At 31.7% G+C, this 20981-nt stretch overlaps 1 protein-coding gene across 1 annotated transcript; it reads right to left on the bottom strand.

Moving 5' to 3' along the window:
- Window positions 1-9375: 9375 nt before the first annotated feature.
- sim (bHLH transcription factor single-minded) lies at window positions 9376-18223 on the bottom strand. The gene is made up of 7 exons (XM_077427051.1): window positions 18049-18223; window positions 17462-17637; window positions 17122-17379; window positions 14874-15055; window positions 11207-11313; window positions 10977-11124; window positions 9376-9979 (listed from the first exon to the last, which is right to left on the bottom strand). The coding sequence occupies exons 1-7, from the start codon at window positions 18221-18223 to the stop codon at window positions 9376-9378; spliced, it is 1650 nt and encodes a 549-aa protein (XP_077283177.1).
- Window positions 18224-20981: the final 2758 nt, after the last annotated feature.

Genomic DNA, 20981 nt, shown 5'->3' with positions numbered 1-20981 from the left:
GATTTTTAAGTTATCTGTGTATTGTACAACCTTTCCAAAATTTTGATTTAAGATAATATCGATACAAATACAATATTATGGTGATGTACTGATATGTACATATATGCATTTATTATATTATTTTTCTAAAAAAAATAGAGTGCTTGTAAAAATAAAACCAGAACCCATGAAAAACTCGACAAATAATTTGTGATGATTCACCAAAAACTTCAAGATTTTTTGAAATCCGTAATTACTGAAATCAAAGGACAGTAGTGATTACAAAAAGTAAACGTGTTTTTTTACAGTAAACTACACAGATATAGAAAAATTTTATACTACTCCAACTTTATATAATAACTAGGTTTTTGAGCTAGCTTAATCTTGGAAAACTTTTGATGTACTTTAATATTTATTCATAATTTGTAATTAGAAGGCGTTAAACCTGAAGCATCCGAAAGAAATTTATTCAGCGATGTTATCTTTATAAACTTGTATTGATATTTCGCTCTTTCGTGACAGGTGAGCCCAAATATTTCTTGAAACCATATACATATTTTATAATTCTCTTTAATAAATAAATCAACCATTATTTCAAATCTGTATTTGGTAATTATGAACAATTCTAATTACTTTCATATTTTTGTGGTGTGTATTAAATATCGACACAAATAAATTTACCTAATCGATAAATACGAGTAAATATCGCCAGGTATTATATTACAAGTTCAAAATTTAAAATAATTGAATGGCGATATGATAGTAAATAATAAAATGGCGATATGATAGCAGAAATTGAAGCACCCTGACTTTTGGTAGTAAAGGCGCTATCGGTGCCTGTTTGTTCAGGCGGCTGGAGTGTGACGTTTCCATGGCCACCAGCATCTCCTCTTCCGAACACCACGTGTCTCCCTATAAACACCCTCATACATAAATGTAGACTATATTTGAAGTATTCTAATAAAGGGTGTGAAAGTAACGGGATGGATATATTTTTTTACGAACTAAACAATAGAGTTGCGCCCTGAAAAAATTAGAATAATTCGAAATCTTGCAAGCGAATCGAATGATATGTTCACTCGTTTTAAAAACCATGTCAATATACTGTTTTCTACATTATACCATTTAGGTATTGTTTTATACTGTCAAATATCAATTGAAATAAAAGTCGGGAAAGCCACAAAGTGAAACATCCCCAGAAAATGAATCACTGTAGAAGGTAACTAACTCTAAACCTTGTGAAGCATATCTTGTTTTACCATTAAAATTCACAATCTTCACTTAGCTACACATCATACGGATATCATCAAATGAGCAAGACGGGTGTAAAACCCATATACGAAATCACACAGAAAGAAACGCGAGATATGTTTTTTTTTTAGATACTTTTAAACATGTGAAAGACATTTGGCACGCCTACCACATATTCAAGGTACGCTTAGCACACACCGTCCCAAAATCACCCCCTGGAATGTTTTCGGTAAAATTTTATCCTTGTGTTTATCCTTGCTGGACAGTAATCGATAAAGGTGCGTGTATCCCATATTTGAAGAAATGTAAGTGAACTTGTCGAAGACATAAAATCGTACGAAATAATAATGACATAAATAGTATGTACATATGTAGGTACGTTCAATAATGTTAGCAAAAAACCTTTTATGTTTAAAATCTTCTTTGTCATAGACCATAGTTGCATTTTTACCGAATTTACCAAAAATACTACAAGGGGTGATTTTGGGACGTTGTGTGCTAGGCGTGCCTTGAATAATTGCTAGGCGTGCCACATTTTTTTCACATGTTTAAAAGTATCTAAAAAAACCATGTGCCGCGTTCCTTTCTGTCTGATTTCGCCCTAATTGTCTTGTCTTTGAGTGGTGACGCATGTAAACGCGTGACGTATATTTGTTCACTTTTAGTTACACAAAAAAATGTAAAAATACACTAATTTAAATAAAGTAAAAATCTATATTGAAAATATTATATACACATAATATCGCTATTCTGTATGTCTGTCTGTCTGTCTGAGATAAAGCTCGCTGTATTATAATAGTCGTTTCGATTCGACATACATATGTACGTCACAGTTAAACCACTTCCAAAACGTATATCATATATATAATTTCGCTGTTATGTGTGTCTGTGTGTCTGTCTGTCGCTTAGATTCGACATACACCTATACGTGCTTCCAACATAATGACGTACAATGTAATACGAATAATAATAAAAGAAAAAAAGTTCTATATATACTATTCGAAGCGAATGTTTCCCCTAGGAAAATAGACCGAAGTCATTTAGAAATAATATTTTATTTTATTATACATCAATTAATCAAGCACACTCGTCTAACAGATTGCTCCAAAGCGACGAGTGTTTATACTAAAAACATTAAGAAAGGAAAAAAGTACATGAAATACAAGGAAAAATACATAAATAGAAGAAAAGAAAAATATATAAACATGACATAAAAATTCTTAACTGATCAAACTAACCACCATTTATTGAAAATTTATTTAATTAATTAATTAATTGATTTTTCTATCCTTGTTTTATATTGTTTATATGTCTGTAGGTATGTAGGTATTTTTTACCAAATTATCCAAAATAACATTATCTTCTTCCCCAGAATCTTCATCAGTAACAGTCATTGGCATTCTCTGGTGGTAATATAAAAATTTTATCAGGAACCTCAAGCTGATCGTTTGTCTCCAATTCTTCTAATAACATATATAATTTGGGGGTCCCTTTTCGAATGCTAAAAATATAAAATATAATAATATAATAACTATGTAGCGCACACTCTCTAAGTAGCTCATTGTCCTACCGTCCTTTATAAAGGACAGTTGTATCTACTTCAATACAAAGATAAAACTCTATAATATATATGTTAAAAGCTATGTCTGAAGAAGTTTATATATCTCACAAAAAAATTTCATATCGATCACCAATAAAATTAAATAAATACCTTGAATTATCCATGATGGAAGTATTGTTATAAAAAATATGTGGACAAACTTTCAAAAGTGTTATCGGCACAAAAGCCTAAGGGCAACTAATAAAAAAAATATGCATTGTTATTGCCATACCATCTAATGTTGCCAAAATCAAAAATTGTATCAATACTAACGTTCTCATATGATAAAATATTTTAATTTGTAACAGATTACCTACTGTCCATTTAAAAGGACGGTAGGTCTATTTGGATTAAATAATTAAATATAAATATTAAATTAAATATATTTAAAAGGTATTTGAAAAAAAAATTCGACCGCGTGCGGATCGAACACATGACCGACGGACACATTTCTTTTATTTATTTTTAATTATTTAATAACTTAATATGCCAACACCAATGCGATGATATGTCATCGGGTACAACACTAGTGTACGTACACATAAGTGTGTATCCTACAAATTAAGGATTAGATATATAAAATGGTGAATATAGCGTAATGATACTTGTCTACAGAGAATGCACTCTATCACTAGTTATGGACTGGCCCCTTTTAGCATCGTTCGTCCCCTCGTTGCAAAGTGGTTGTTTGTGCAAGCATTTACTGTACAATGGAACGCTACCGTGCAGATTGATTACCCCTGTTTATGGGTGTCGGTTGAAAAAGTTCAGCAATTACGTGTACATATTATACTTATTTACACTTCGATGAATGGTTATGTTTTTCGATAAATCAATTGAATTCACACTATACTAAAAATATATTTTAAATTACAATATTATACATGGAAATATATACTTACATAATTAAATTTTAAATACTGTTTTTACTATTGTCTCAAAACTGCAAATTTGTCTATTTTTCGCTTATATTATACTAGGGTTTATAATTGGTTTTGAATCGCTTAGTAAACACAAATTGAAGTGTACTTTACACAACAAAGGTTCTCTTCCGTTGTCGTTCTTGTAATAATAGGTATAATGCACATTTTGTCGCCGAGACAATAAAAATCGAAGAAGCGACATCCTCTTTTAATCACCACTCCAGTTATATTCAACCCAACCCTTTGTCTTCCGTTTTTTTTTTCCTAATCGAAAGAAGATAAATAAAACAGACAAAGACAATAGAACCAGATTTATTAAGCCCTAAGTATATTTGGTCAAGTAACATAATCCCACACAATATGCAGCTATAATTTTGTGAAAGTGTTTGTTTTATGCACGCATTTCGAACCTCCAAAATCACCCTATTGCTATTCTTTGGTCTTTGTTGCCGTTATTGGGGATTTATTTATAATGATCATTGCTGCAGATTATAACCAGACGAAGAGCACATGCCGAAAATGGGCATGCATCGCATACACATATTACATATAAGCTTTGTGTTAATAAAATTATTCGAATACACTTGTCTAATGTATTTAAAACTTCACGTTGCTTGAAAATTGATTACATTAGCATCATCAATTTGTCATACCTAGACATCGTGATCATAAAAATATTTCAAGAAATTAAATCTTATGTATAAATTAAAACAAAGGCCTTTATGTGTGTAATTCGTTTCTGTCGTTGAAATCCTTTCTGATTGGCTGTCGCTAAATATTCAAATAAATATAAAAAAAAAAACAAACGAATGTTAACTATTAGATTGTCATATTTAATCGGTTTATATTACATATAAATACCGAGTGAAGCTGAATGAAACTACTAGTAAGTTATAAATCAACTACTACATACATACATATAATAACTTCCATTTTAGAAATTTTATTCTTAGTTTAAATTTTCCTTAAATTAGGGTGTTTCAAGTTTTTGATTCAAATTTAATAACCATTAATTTGGTAGAACTTGTTGTAACTGACCAAGTAGAATGAAAAGCTGGGTTAGCCAACCGCAATAAAGATCATCTGCGCCCTTTGATCGTTTCTCGTCACCCTACAAAAGTATCCTTTTCACGCCGACTGGCGTCATATGTTAAAGTAATTTATTTTACGACTTTCACTCAAGCGCTACTATTTGTTACCACGATCCTGATTAATTCATATTGCGGTCACATGACACATTTTAACAAAATTCTTGTATATTAGAATAAATTGTAGGCGAGGTTACATACTTATGCAGATAAACAAATATTTCATTTTATTTTTTATATCTCTGAGTCAACAATTATAAAAATAATAAGGGCAAACGCACCGGGATTCCTTTTTTAGTTGGCGCCACGTGTCCTTCAACCCCCTGCTTTGCAATACAGTTCCCCTTGTCAAGGGAAGGTACCACTACAGGAACTAACAAGCGACAAATCCTTTAATAAGAGCTTTTCTCAAGCCCCCGCAGAGTTGGCGAGAGCTTTGTTTTAAGGGTGACCAAGCAGGCCGAATTTAATTAATGATCGATATTAAAATTAATATAGTGAAAAAAATTCAATTGACCGTTGAACAGTTATTTATTATTGACTATTGTATTCATTCGTTTTCTCTAATGATGTTTTCTTCTGAACCCAAATTTAGAATAATTATGATATGTATATATGTGTTTCGGTGGGCCTAGTTTCATCAATTCTCGTTAAATGAACTCTTTGTTTCTATACTTGAATATAATTTGTCATCAATTTTGAATAACATGAAAAGTTTTATAATAGTTTTAGAATAAGATTAATAATCAGTAAATAAATATTGAATCAAAAGTTTTGATTTGTCGAAACATAGTAGAGATATTGGAAAATGTTTCTGGAATGATTACTATGATGATCCTATGACAAGTATAAAAATAAAGAGTTCATTTAACGAGAATTGATGTTTCGTAGGGGATCTGATTTGTACTTTTTATGATTTAAGATATCATTGTAAGAGGTAAATACAAATAAAACCATTTTCCGAAGCTTAGTAATTTGCGATTGTTTATATTTTTTTAGAACATATCACCAAAGCTATCGTTACCATCACATTTTTTTTGAAATTCTTGTTTAAAACCATGAATATTATTAGCCCAACCAAACAACAAAGATCATTGACGCATTTGTTAAAATAATAAAATTAAATAGACATTAGTTTAAAGTGAGAAAAAAAAACAAGATAATGTCATACATCCAATAATGTACACGTAGTTACCCTTCATATACGCGAAGTTACTCATATTGAACGCCAAAGCAATCTTGAACCATTGTGTGTGACCCCAATCTGTTTCCGGACATCAGTATACTTTAATTGGCGCAAAATCTTCCGCATTGTATAAAATTCATTTTGGACACGTGCCGTCTTTTGTCACTGACTCGTTGACTAACTGTCGTTCATGCATCATGTCCTACCCCTCAATTATTTTCGATTTTTTTAAAACGTGAGTTTTGAGAATCGACGGATGGTCGTAAAGTTTACGGATCATATTGTCAATGAGACAGTTTGACGTGTTGAATGTCGTCCGATTCGTAGAATGGTGATAAAAGGGCTGAAACCATAAAATAAAATGTTTCCGATCCGCGGAACGACCTCTCGCTCTTTGTTCGCGGAACCGAGATTCGATACCCCCCCCCCCCTCCCCCCGACAGGGGCTCAAAACTAAATCTATAATTGACAAACCAAAACACTATAATAATAAATAACATCCTTATTTCAGTATCCGCTATTATTTCCATATTTATTTAATCATTATTAATAAAAATTACACCCCTGCAAATATATATTATGAAAAACAAAAATACAGGTACATTAATTTGAGTTTACATATTACTTCTACACAGATATGTCCAAATTTGTAAATATAAATTTGATGAAAAATAAATCAAAGTGTGGGTAAATAATTTTTGATATTGCAGTTACATATTGTAAATAACTTTTTATATTTTGATTTTTCATAATTAATACTAAGTAGATGAGTGTTTTTAAACAAAAGATTGACAATATCTGAAATTTGATTCACACTCACCTTTGGATGAAGCATGCTGAATTTCAATTTATATGCTTTATTATTATTTGAGCGTTGAAATGCAAGGATACCCTAAAAAGTTTTGTGTATAATATATGTACATATATGGTATGAGTATGTCAATTATCATAAATATAATAAAAGTCAATAATATTATTAATTAAAAATCATAATTTATTAATATGAAAGTAGGCATAATTTAATTGTTACATATTTGTTCATACGTACAGTCCATTAAGATAATAGATACATCTTTGGTTACCATGAGAGTCAAATTAAATACGTTTTATAATTATAAAATCGGTTCAAGAAGAATAATTGTGTACTTTTAAAATCGTTTCTAAACGATATTTTGTAAGAAATCAAATTATAATAAATACCTATTGAAATATGTATAAAGATAATATTAAAAAATAAATATATTTATATCAATATTTAAATAATCAATTACGTAAAAAAATTATTGATTCCAACAATTTGAAATTTTGAACCTAATATTAATAAAAATAAAAATATATTAAAATCCATGCCATACATTAACATGACATATCCCTAAATACAACAAACTTAAAAGTCAACAGATGTGTATAATATGGTAAAAATATATTCTTAAAATAACATCGTCGTCATACGAGTAAAAGTGTCCAATTGTATTTATCGTTAAAATGCGCTAAATAATCATCTTAAAAGCAGATACATACATATGTCAGATGATTATTTAGCAAATTTTCGCGAAAAATGCAGTTGGACACTATTACTTGTATGACGACGATATGCAATGCTTAAATCATGTATTCTAAAAATATTTATTCATTCTTCACATGACAACACATCAGTGAATATATTTACAAATTACATATTTACACACTATATCTAAAATAAAATAATACTGACTGTAAAGATAATTTTGTACAAAATTATAATAATAATCAGTCTAATTACTTATGTATTAGTAAGGTATTTTGAAAGCTTTCAAAAAATTTAACAATATTCAAAGCAGTTAATTTGTTTTACCGTAGATGGTAGGGAACATAATGCCTATTGATGATCTATCATAATTGATAGTTTTTTTTATTTAAAAATTTTAATTTCATTGTTAACAGTTATTTCATACTGATTCAAATATAAGCCAAATCCATTTTTCATTAAATTATATTAAAAAAAACACACACACACAAAACAATTGAATCTCAAATGTAGATTCGAAATTTTTGTTTTCGTATTAACTTCAAATAAAAATTTGTGATTTTACATGCCATACTGGAGCTATAATTTTGATATTTAAATTAGTGAGACGAGAGGTAAATATATACATATATGTATGTACGTACATACATAATATATACTCCTCCATACAATAAATATGTGTCATTGAAGTTTTGTGTCATTTAATCATTTAATAAGCACGTTTGTGATGAAGGAAATGAAAAGTTCATAATTTTAATTAAATAAATACTGACCAATATAACATTAACCTGTTCAAATTTTTCTCACAAAAAATATCGAATACTTAATATATTATATTTGTATTAATAATATATTATATCTGTATAAAAAATATGTCAATAAAATTGAAAGTGATTTTAATCTACATATTATATGTATATGTATGTACATAATGTGTAGATTACACATTTCATAATTGTAAATATCATTGAGTATGTTTTAAAATCATTTATCATAATATTGACGTCATTTTATGAAACGCCCATATTCATCAGAACAGATGCATATTACTTTTGCATTAATTTGAGGTGACCAATTTTTCAAACTCAAAAACATGACGTTTATATATATATATATATATATATATATATATATATATATATATATATATATATATATATATATATATATATATATATATATATATATATATTTTTTTTAATATTTCAATTATTTAGAACTTAAACGAACAGTAGAAAATCATAGATGCACATTTATGAAGATAAAAAAGTCATCGACCCGTCCCGAAGAGTTCGTCAGTTCTACGTGCGAATCTGTCGATGCCGCCCCATTTAGATTTTTTTTTATATTATGATGAAAACTATGATGAAAATTAAAATGAATTCATTTAATTTAATGCTCTAATAAAATTTTACACGAGCCTGGTTAAAATTATACTTGTGATTTGGCAAACATTTCCATCATTCAATTACGTTTTATCACTGGACTACATATTATTTATCAAATAAAAAAGTCATTCGGTAGATGCATTTGTTCCTGGTGAACAGAGAAATTATTCGACTAATTTTCCAATATTTTTTGTACGATATCATTCAATTAATTTATTAGGTACTATTTGATAAATTAAAGTTCTATTAGATAAAAAAGTCTTCTGGTTTTGTCTCACGACTTAACAGGCAGATACCGAAAATACTAGTACTGTACTGGTAAAACCAGTACGAATGGTCACCTTTATGCATTATACATAAATTGGTAGGATTCCGATAGCTTGATAATCTATTATTACCGTTTACGCCTAAATCCACCTTATGGCTTACCATCGCGAAACTGATATGACATGCTCAATGGACAAATTCATCATTAATGGCATGAGGATGCTGGTATTGCTGAGTTGTAGCGACGATAACACTCGTGTAGGCCGGTGGTGGTGGTGGTGGTGGCGGAGCTGACTGTTGTGCATAGCATTGAAGAGGTTGAAACTGACCACCGTCTTCATGACAATACATCTGTCCACCGGAAGTAGGCATATACTGCCTGGAGCCGTCGCCACTTTCAGCCGAACTGCAAGACGAAGATCCAGCAGAAAAAGGACGCTGACCCACGCTGGCAATGCTGTGTTGTTCGCCACCTTCACCAGCCCCATAACTTCCGCCATAGAACAGATCGTAACCTCCTTCTGGATTTCCGGGATTAGCTAAATCTTGCAGTAGATCTACACCGATGTACTCCGGGTACACGGAATGATGATGTTGGTGTTGATAATTATCGTTTCCTCCATCGGCATAGTTGTCCACGTGCGATGGCGTGTGAATATGGTGATTATGATTCGGTCTCGAAGGCTGTTCGCATGTCCCGGAAGTCTGCACATCCTGAACAACTTCCGGTGGACTACTTGTGGCAGATCCTTGCTCGGCAGCCAGGACTAAGCCTTTAGATTCTATTTCACTGCAATAACCGACAAAATCTATATATGATTGTATAAAATTGAAAAAGTGTTTAATCTGTGATCATGATTAAACACTTTTTGTGTTTAATCATGGTAATTTCAATCCCAACATATGTAAGTATATATTGTAAATGTATTAATAGGTTTTTCATGATCTCGGATAGGTATTAAAATTGCTTTATATGCAAGTGGGTTTCAACCTTTTAACACCTGTGGACTGGTGAAAGTAAAAAAAAATCTAAAACCATTAAGGCATAATCGGTTTATAACTTGATATGAGAGCAAAATAAGTCTGAAGTCTTTTTACACAAATATATAAGTAGTCTTTGTGGTCTGTAAATGAATACAATAGTTATGTGACTAGGAGATGGCTATTCTATTTCAAATGGTATCTAAGAATGAGACAATAGTTCATTTTTAATGTTGATAGACTAATAAGCAGCCATGAATGCCCAAGGTCACTATACCGCTAGAACATGCTCGAAATACACGTATGTAACTTATAAAGTTGCCTTTATTGCTTAGATATGAATATATCGTTGGTATATTGGGAGAAAGCTGTATGAAATAGATAGAAATTATGGATATAAAACATATTAAGAGCATACGTATTCCTATTAATTTATTGATAAAGAGCAATAAAGTAAATATTTTTAAGCGAATTGTACCAAAATAAATTCCGTCGTTAGTTGTCACACGAATGGTCAGGTACTATTTTCCAGAGAAAACGAACCAAAATTCTTATTTTTATCTCATTTAATACGTCCAAATTTTTAACCAAAACTGCTGGTTGGTTTTGGGAAAAAAAGCCAAAGTGGAAAAGTTTAATCATTGTTTTGAGGAAAAAAAAAGTTTGAAGCTTTTTATTTTGTGACCCAAATCATTATTAATTTTTTGACTTAACAATATCAAAACATCCAACTTTAGACTTAAAGTTTTCTGCCAGTATACCGACGATATGTACTATGTTTAATATAAAATACCAAATTTGCATACCTAAGGACATAATTGACAGAAACGATGCAGTGCGGTCTAGAACTGCGCGAATTGTGAACGATGGTTGCGTAGCTCTGCATCCACACCCAGCCGCCACCTTTTGTCAGGAATCGATAGTATTTAGAGGTGACTTGACCTTTGGAAAGTACTGGAAAGAAAAAAAAATGTGAACGGACATCGACCCAGGTATTGCGCATGCATAAATATAATACTGGAAGGATTGCACTTACGGATACAGTGTGCGTAGCGCATGTGAAGAATGTCCATACCGTGGATGTAGTGGTACAGGGTTTTTTCGATAAGATCCTGAGGTTCGTAGCCAGTCAGCGCAGCCACCCTGCAACCGACAAGGGGTTAAAAATGTTTGAAGTTGAGCGCGCGTGCCTAATCTGTCACGAAACACTTGAGGGGTTCAAATTTATTGAGGGTGACGGAGGACACTAAATGTTTTTCTTGTAAAAAAATATTTTGTATACCACCGGCATAAAACGCCGAACCACCCCTTATATCGAATTACCGAATGATTTTATTATATAAACAAACTTGCCCAGTTCCAATGAGTATTTCTGTTATTCACAGTAATATTTGGGTACACTAATATTTCATATTTTACAGGTTTTCAAATAAATTTTCACAAAACTGATATTTTTGTTCAATTATACAGGTAAGCAATCAAAATTTCTTGATTATTCCATTCCAAATTGAAATGCATACTTCATAACATATAAATATTGCAATGTGACACGTTAGTCTTTTTTTTTTGGTAATTTGAACCTTCGTAGCACGTGTTCAATATTGGTATTCGTTATAAAAAATCAACTAGCCTGAGTGAATATCACACATTCTCAAAACTATTAATAAATCTTTGCGCTTGAATTTTCGTAATGATGAAACTATAAAATAAATAAAATACATTTTAAACAAGTAGAAAATTAAATAAGCTCGATAGATACAGAAATCTTTACATTTATGGGGTATTCTTTTCCATGGATTCTCTTAACATATTTTAAATTAATCATGTACTTATGTATTTAAATATGTATACATGAGTACAGTGTTATCTCGATTATCCGGGTGCGGATTATCCGTGCTTGAAATTAATTAATTTTTTTCTTTAAATTTAATTATTTTTGAATGAGAATTCGTAATGATGAGTATATTTGGATAATTCGTTGATCGGTAGGATTTTTTCGTTAGATACATATGTTCATTTAGTTTTATAATTTCTTATAAACACGCAAAAAATTTTGATTTTCAGTCTTATGATAGCTAATTTTTACAGCCTTAGGTTACAAGTCCAATTCAACATATGGAGCGAGATTTCATATCATCAATGAAACGGCTGTGCCGTGCTCATCGTCTCAAAACTTTTACTGAGGAAGATGATGACTTGATCAACTTCTGGAAAAAAATGAGTATATTGGGTGATAAATACGGAATAGCGAAAGCTTGGTAGAAAGTAAAACCAATAGCACTGGTTTGATCATGGAGAAAGATTTTTATCGAATTATGAAGAGATTGAGGCAAGTAATATATTGGAAATGTGGAAATTAATGGAAAATTTTAAATGATTTGAAAATTATGGATCGGGAAAACATCCGAGTGATTTGATCGCGATTCAAATGATCCGGGATTTCGATGCAGATGTCGTTTATATAGTCACTCAAACAATAGAAACGATATTAAAATTTGATAGTTCGGATTATTCGTATTTTTTAATTATCCGGTCCCGTACTTCCCAGCATTAGCCCGGATAATCGAGGGTATATATGTATGATGGTAGATACATATGTACGAGTACATATCATGTAGTTGAATAGTCTCTTTTCAATTACATACTAAAGCTTATACTAGTTGTATTTTCTATAGCATTTGGACGCGTCTAATTATGAATATGAAAATGTATTCTGCGCTCGTCACATCGAATAGCGATAAAAGTCAATCCCGAGTGCCTGTCGGTCTCTGTATAGTGAACAAAAGGTTCCTTTTATTACGGTATAAATAGTGAATTTTAGTCAAGCATGAAAGCAGGACGACCGGAACATGTAAGGTGATTTTTAAAGTGTAAAAAAAAAACAAAAAACAAAACAATTTAAATTAAGACAGCGACATATAAATTTTATGTCATACTAAATCTTTATTTCAAAATACATATTTCTAATTAATTTTCTTAGAACTTGTTATGATTATGAGTGTACATAAAGGGGAGAATTATAGTAGCAAAGCATGTCATGCTGAAAATTTTATTATCGAAAAAAATGATTTTATTACTGTAACATTTAAAACTATTAAAAGAAACATTTTTTTAAAAGAAATTGAATCACAGAACTTAATCTATGTAATAAGATAATATTAATTTGTTTCTAGTAATGTATTGCCATTGAATTGAGTTGTGTCTCGGATTTCTTTTCCAAGAAACCAGCTGTTCACTATTTAACGCTTTTTGGCGCATTTTTTTATTTCAGTTTGTTTCACGGCTTGTCTCGCCCAGACGCGTACCTTTTTTTATTTTTTTATTTATTATTGTTTCGTTTTTATGAGTTTGCCCTCAGAGTGAATACCTTTGACCCCCAGCTCATGTTACATACTTCTTCTCTGGAGATTTGACACTGTTGTACCAACACTAATGCAATAAGTATGTACATATAATATACTAAAAAACTACATACATACATTCGAAATATTATATGTAACTAGCTGAACCCGACATGCGTTGCATTGCAGCCACAATAACGCATGCAATTCCCGTTCCCGGTCCTGTTCCTGTTCCCGTTTGTCTGAAAGACGCAGGTGGCGAACACATTTGAAATTATGCAATTGTTTGTTTATTTTACCCTAACAACCCAGGTGGCGACGCGAAAGCATTTGAAATTATTGAGTTGCAATGCCACTCATTCCCGTTTTTCCCGTTCCTGTTCCGGTTTTTGGGCGATTTTTTTACAGAAACCATCACGGACATACACGCAATAACTCCTGTAAGTTTCATCGCAATCGGTTGAATGGTATAGGAACGCATACGTGACAGACAAACATTGATTTTTACATATCTATCAGGTCAGTCCATGAGTTCGAGCGCATTTTCAGGATTTTTTTTTAAATAGTGAAATGACGGACAGGAAATGTTTAAATGAAAAATGACGAAAGACTGTTCCATGAGATGAATCCATCCTTTCTCTGATCCACTGTTAATTGTGGCTCTGACTCCACAAGATTTTTAAGAAATCGTTATCAAAATTAACAGGACGTCCTGAACGGGATTCATCATAAATTCTGCTTTTACCAACTTTTTAAACTATTTCTGGGCAGTCCTTACACTGATAGTATTTTCACCATGTACACTATTAATTTTTATCGCTGCAGATCTGGCAGATTCGCCACACGAAAATAAAAAGTATAAAACAGCACATTTGTATTGATTATTATCGATATTCATTTTTATGGATACTAATATGCGTCCGATGTCTACGAAAATTGGTGACAGACTGACTAATACATTAGTCAAGCGATGACGAATTTTGACAGGTTCGAAATCTTTTTGGTTTAGTAATGAGTCATCGCGAGTCCCGTGCATGTTGAAAATGCGCACGAACTTATGGACTGACCTGATATATATGTAGATACATACATACTAATAAATTGAATATTACATGACTCATTATAATTATGTATGTACGTACAGTGGCAGAATTTCAAGGTATTTAAATAAAGATAATCCATTGCAAAAACTTGGCCCCGTAACATATGAAACATTGAAAACTGATAATGGTGACATATGTAAATTATGAACAAATAAGCTTTTTAAAATTGAACAATGATCGATGGAAACAGTGGATGTTAAGTTGTTAACATTGGTCTGTGACACAATTCTTCATCCGAAAATATGATATGTATATTCACCTGGCATCCAAAAATATCAGTCTCATGTCTAAACTAGCTCTGAACATGAACATGTTCTGATGCAGCTTCAATTCGGTGACGGCGGATGGAGGCAAAGAGTGCCCCACGGCCACCAAGCCCAAGAGCCGAAGACCACCTCCACCACCGTGACGAGCTTTCAAGTATCCCGAACAGTGAATCACCTGCAACAAAATGAAACAAATACTTTATATTTTGGTACCATCGATTCAATATACAAAGTGGAATATTCACATATGTATAGTCATATCGCATGAGTCGTGAGCCCTTGAACTACAACGGCTCACTCGGCACTGTTAATTAACTATTAAATTAATTCATTCACAAAGTGCAACTATGCAAATTGACTTCATAGAATATGCATTATGTAGAAAGTGTACTGGTTCACTAATCAAAAGAATAACACTTGAAACCGACTCACTTGAAAACTACCCATATGCAGGGCTCAAAATGGACGGGAGCACCGCTCCCTTTCGTGAAAACCAAAAACGTAGCGCTCCCTCTCGTGAAAAATCCAAAATTTTCGTACCCTTCCATAAGTTTTGAATTTTTTTTTAATTAATTGATTATTCAATATTGCAATATTGAATCACAATTGTTGACAGCAAGTATAATGCTTTACATTACAATTCCGTCAAAGGCATATATCTAGCCGAGAACCATTTAAACTATTATTGTGTTTTTAACATGCGCTAATGCTAATTGAACATAACGAATTCTAAATTCTATTAAACTCAAGGGTTTTAAGATTCCATGTCGGCTTTGAGCAAAAGGTTTCGATTCAAATAAATAAGGAACCAAAATTTAAAAATTTTTCAGATGAAAAAATCAATAAAGATCAATTTGAAAAACCCTGACTCCTCACAAGCAAAAATGTCAATCTATTATGAATATATATTTATCTACATATGAAAACTTTTCAAGATTCTCTTCTTCGAACAGTGACCCATCGAGCTCATATTATAAATTAGGCTTTCTCAAACATCCGAAAAATTTTCAGCCCCCAATTAAATCAAGACTAAGCCCTCACTTAAGTATTATGTGTGTGATATCTTATTTTGGCTTAAGAAATACTAAAAAATAAAATTTCATTTTATTAATTAAATGTCCAAAAAGATACATACGTATGTAAGAGTGGCTACGCTGATGCTTACTAAAAAGTAGCAACACATACTAACTAAATCGTAGTTAATGCGACCAGACGGTTGTTTCAATTATGATCCAAAATTTAAATAAATGAATATGATTGGTCAAAACATCAAAAAAGAGGACAACTATAAGGGGAGGTACCATTTCCGGTCAACTTAAAAATCTGAAAAAAATTTACGTCTTGTCGATAAAAATTTCAGTAACCGATACTAAGATTCAGTTCGATAGGACTAATGGTGTTCAATAAATCCCAAAATACACATACACACACACACACACACAATTTTTTCTAGATCATGAAAAAGAGGTCAGTGATCGATTCTGAGTTCGAATCAGTCAAAATCTCGAGTTCGAATTTTCGTATGATCACAAAACTTCATCTATTGTTACTACGTACATATATAAAGTAAAACTATTATGAATGGACTTTATTCACCTGAAATTTATTTTTAATTATTTATGATTTGATTTAAACGTTTTTAGTAAACACACACAGTTTCTAATACATGAATTGTTTACCGTTTACCGCTAAATGAAATTTGAGGGCAAATTGCAATCCCTAGTTCGGGCATACAATTTTAATGCCTATGCACTTTTATCACACTAGATCCGTGCAGTTGCATAATTACTTTATCTACGTTTTTTCATGTAACGATACAGTTAATTAAAAATAATATTATTCGCATTCATTTAAAAAAATAAATTACAGTATAAAATATTCCACGGTAAAATTGAATGCTGAAATTAAAGTGACAGATTTAGTAAAAATTTTATTACTCACTGATTTTGTAACATTAAAGTCAGTTTTAATACGAATAATATTAGACTTTAGAACTATTGTTTTCAATCTTCGACTTTAATAAACATATTTAGCAACATTATATACAAATATGTGTAAATCAAAAAAAAAAAACGGTCGAACATCTCTGGCTTACTCAACTTGCGTACACGCGCAGAAATTCGATAGCTTTTTTAACCCACAGTAGCGCGTGTGCTCAAGAACGTATCCCCTGGATTATGCACTCGCATTAGTTTTCGACACATCCCGAATTCAGTGGTTTTGAAACTGTTTTCAACTCACCTTATATCCGGACGTTGTGAGGCCAGCATTTCTCTTCGCCAAAACACACTTCATCCTAACGAAAAATGCTCTCTCATATTCAAAGTCGAAACATCTAGGCGTCGAATGAGGATTGTGTTGAACGTGAAGATTCTGAGGAGGTACGTGAACACTTCTGACTCCATCTAAGCTAGCTGGATCGCCAGAAAGAACCGCTGACATCTCGTCGTGATCAGATGGATGTATGTATTCATATATGGAATTTCCGGTCAACTCAACCTAAAACAGTCGAATTTAAAATTAAGTGTGTTTAATCTAAATATGCATTTCATAAGCAATATGTTACATGTGATGCTATTACCTGACTGAGTCCAAGATGAACGCTCGCCGTTTCTGAAATGTACATGATCTTACCGTCGGGTGCTACCACAAATATAAAACCGTCTAAAGTTTGAAGTAGATGTGAACCTAGTTCTCTAATGGCTAAATCTCTGGGGCCTCTGGGGGGTGGAGCAGCGCCCCACGCATCTCCCAAACCTGTGAACATACAAATTTGAATAGAACGCAAACTATGTACTTATTCCAATGTTACAAAAATATTGATCTAGCATCTTATTAAAAGTGTAAATGTAAATTAATCACACATTTAATGAACGCTTTCGGAAAAAAAACATAAAAAGCTTCGAAAATCAAGAGTAAAAGTACTGTATTCCGTTGGGAAAAAATATTTAAAAACATTGTCACTGTCTAAAAATTCATTATTATATTGTGAAAAAGGTTCAAATCAATCTATAGAACGGCTTAGAAGATGAAAAGAGATGTTATGAAGATAATTAAGGGGAGGTACCATTTCCGGTCGTATATATCGCTTTTATGTTTTGTTTCATTATGATTTATTTTACGTGTCATAATGTATTATTGTGTTAAAAACCAAATGAGCATAAGTACCATCTGGGAAGAGTTGTCGAAGACGGAGATAACTTGTTGACAATCTGATGACCGATGCTTTGTCCAGTTGCGCTGTAATGGCTGCCGGCAACGGCAACAAGCGACCAAGTTCAACAAATTCAGCATTCTCCTTTTCCCTTCGAGAACGAGCAGCATTTTTACTTTTCTCCTTCATCACCTCAACGTCGATCTTATCTCGACCTGAAAAGCGAAAAAGTACATATTATTTGGTAGAAATAACGTTTGGTAGTAAGTATTGATTATATTATTATGCCTATAAAGAAATATTTATATAAAGCATTCAGCCAAAATTCGGTACAGTCGTAAAATCTACCCCAGATTGTTATGGTATTTAGAGGAGAAGAAACAAAATGGCATCGAAACAAAATTCATGAATAATGCAAATCACGTTCATCCGAACGACAGAAGGGCGAACGATTGAATTGATGAAAAGACCCAGATTTATGTTCACTTCGATGCCAAAACTCATACAAACAAATACTCCCCTATATCTGAAACGCTTTAGATAAAAATCGAAAATCGATATCACCTTTCGCCGATCGTTCGACGCAAGCAGTTGTAGTTTTCATCTTCATCCGCTCAGAAAACTCGCAGAGGACGTTTGAGAGCAACGAAGTGTGTTACACTGCGACAAATGACTTTTCCGATATCGGAAAATGACATTGGATTTTGAAGAATAGTACGCTCTGGTCACGAATGATCTCATTATTGTAGATAGTACAAAAAAGGAGAACATTTGATACGTGCCATTTGCAGTCGTATGTGTCACATTGCAAAGTTCAATATTGCAAAAAATATTGTGTAATGTAATTTAAATAAAATCATTTATTTTAAATTAAGAATTTATGCACAATATACGTAGAATTAAAATAAGAGTTTTTGTTAATTTATACGTCACAAGATGTCGTTCTAATGATTCAAGCATAACAAGGGAGATAATGTTGACTGATTTTCAAAGGGATAAATCCATATGATAAAAAATATCGATTCAATGTAGAAAAACCACTTGCAATGCCATTTTTGATGAGGAGGGAAAACATAATTAAATAATTAAAATTCAATCGTATTAAATGTATGCGGTATCTCGTTCTGGAACAAATGCTGGTGCACATTTGCATCCCTTTCTAACTCAAATCCTGTGACGTCACGCCCATCGAATATCTCTATTAGGGGGGCGGAACCTCACGATACAACGGGATTGGTCCATTTGGATTTACCCAGTTTATTCTTGTTAGATTCTGATTGAAATAAAAGCCTTTGGGAGCAATTGAAAAACGTGTATATAATTTTTCACATTGATTATAGAAAATCAATGTGAAAAATTAAACCCATATCATGAAATATTTATGTCGCGTATTTGTTGCGTTGTAACTATAATTTCATGTAAAAAAGATTCATTTAAATAAATGTATACGTTCATATATGTATGTTCATATTATAAACATACTTACATATTTACATGTGTACATTATAAAGTTTTTTTTCCTCAACACAAATACAACATCTTCACGTATGTAGTACAATATACAATAATGTAATACAGTATAATCTAAGGCGTGAATTTTGAATAATTATTCAAAATTCAAGTTTGTTTACCATATCAATTGATATGGTAAACAAACAATCAGATACCATTTATACAAAATATCTTTTATCAACTCTCGCTAACAATTCCAAAGACAAAGTAAAAAAAAAAAAAACAAGTAAAAGTACTACTTCAAATATTTAAAAAATATTAGTGTATACAATTTATAATTTCTATTACATGTAAAAAACAATCAGTCCGATTCGTTGAGTGGTTTGGGAGATAATTAAAAAAAAAGAGGATACCTATAAGGGGAGGTACAATTTCCGGTCAACTTAAAAATTTGAAGAAAATTTACGTCGTATTGATAAGCATTCCAGTAACCGATACTAAGTTTCAGTTCGATAGAACTAACGGTGTTCAAAAAATCCCCAAAATACACAGACACACATATTAACACACATTTTCTAGATCACGAAAAGGTAATCAGTAATCGATTCTGAAATCGAATCAGTCAAAATCTCGAGTTCGAATTTTCGCATGATCATAAAACTTTATCTATTGTTACTACGTACCAGATAAAGTAAATAATATATTTTAGGGGGAAAGCTCAACTCAAAATGTATGTTGCCATCGGAAGTATGTGTGAGCAAAATTTCTAGAAAATTAGTTCCATGTAAGAAGTTAAAAATTGATTGCAAAAATCCTTGTCCTCCACATATTGTCATCTAATTAATTGATGTTGAGTCTATCTGACGAATTAATCAAAATATGCGTACTTACGATTTGAATTACAGGTCGTAAAGCCCATAATGTACATATGTATGATACACATCATACATACATATATGTATATCAAGTGAAAATTATGAAAAGGTCACTTGATTATAAAACCAGTTGAAGTTTTTAAAATTAAAACACTTAAAACAAATGCAAAAATTACCATATAATTCAGAATAAACTGTTTGTTTCCTATGGATAGGTAACTTCATTTTTCGTAAGAATACGCGAAACGAGAGATGTTAGCACACCGAAAGTTTAATCCCTACTGCCAAAAAATGATTGTTATCTTCAAAAGATTTATTTTCTTTCTCTTTCCGACCCAAGTCCCCTCGCATTCGACAACCATTCGGTCTATCTATTTACAGGTAAGTAATTTTGTTTTTGAATATTTGAAGTGTTGGACAATCAAATACACTCACACAGTTCTGCATACGTGATGTTGCAACCATGCCAAACGTTTGGCATACATATATGTACATATACATATATAACAACTCAAATTCTAACTAAAATATTATTCACATATATACATATGTACCTATGTACGGACTTCTATGTGGTACAAGTAATATTTTGCTTAAATTTGGTCTCTTTCATCAATTTT

This window comes from Arctopsyche grandis, chromosome 3, assembly GCF_051622035.1.
Source record: "Arctopsyche grandis isolate Sample6627 chromosome 3, ASM5162203v2, whole genome shotgun sequence".
Taxonomy (NCBI): domain Eukaryota; kingdom Metazoa; phylum Arthropoda; class Insecta; order Trichoptera; family Hydropsychidae; genus Arctopsyche; species Arctopsyche grandis.
This window is presented reverse-complemented; position numbering and strand designations above follow the sequence as displayed.

What these genes read in the sequence shown, in the direction of transcription:
- sim (XM_077427051.1), bottom strand. Translation starts at nt 18,223, where the DNA reads ATGAAGGAGAAAAGTAAAAATGCTGCTCGTTCTCGAAGGGAAAAGGAG. An exon ending in TCACAACGTCCGGATATAAG is followed by an intron (nt 15,056 to 17,121) that starts GTGAGTTGAAAA and finishes ATTTTGTTGCAG; the next exon opens with GTGATTCACTGTTCGGGATA. An exon ending in TCTGTCAATTATGTCCTTAG is followed by an intron (nt 9,980 to 10,976) that starts GTATGCAAATTT and finishes CGGTTATTGCAG; the next exon opens with TGAAATAGAATCTAAAGGCT.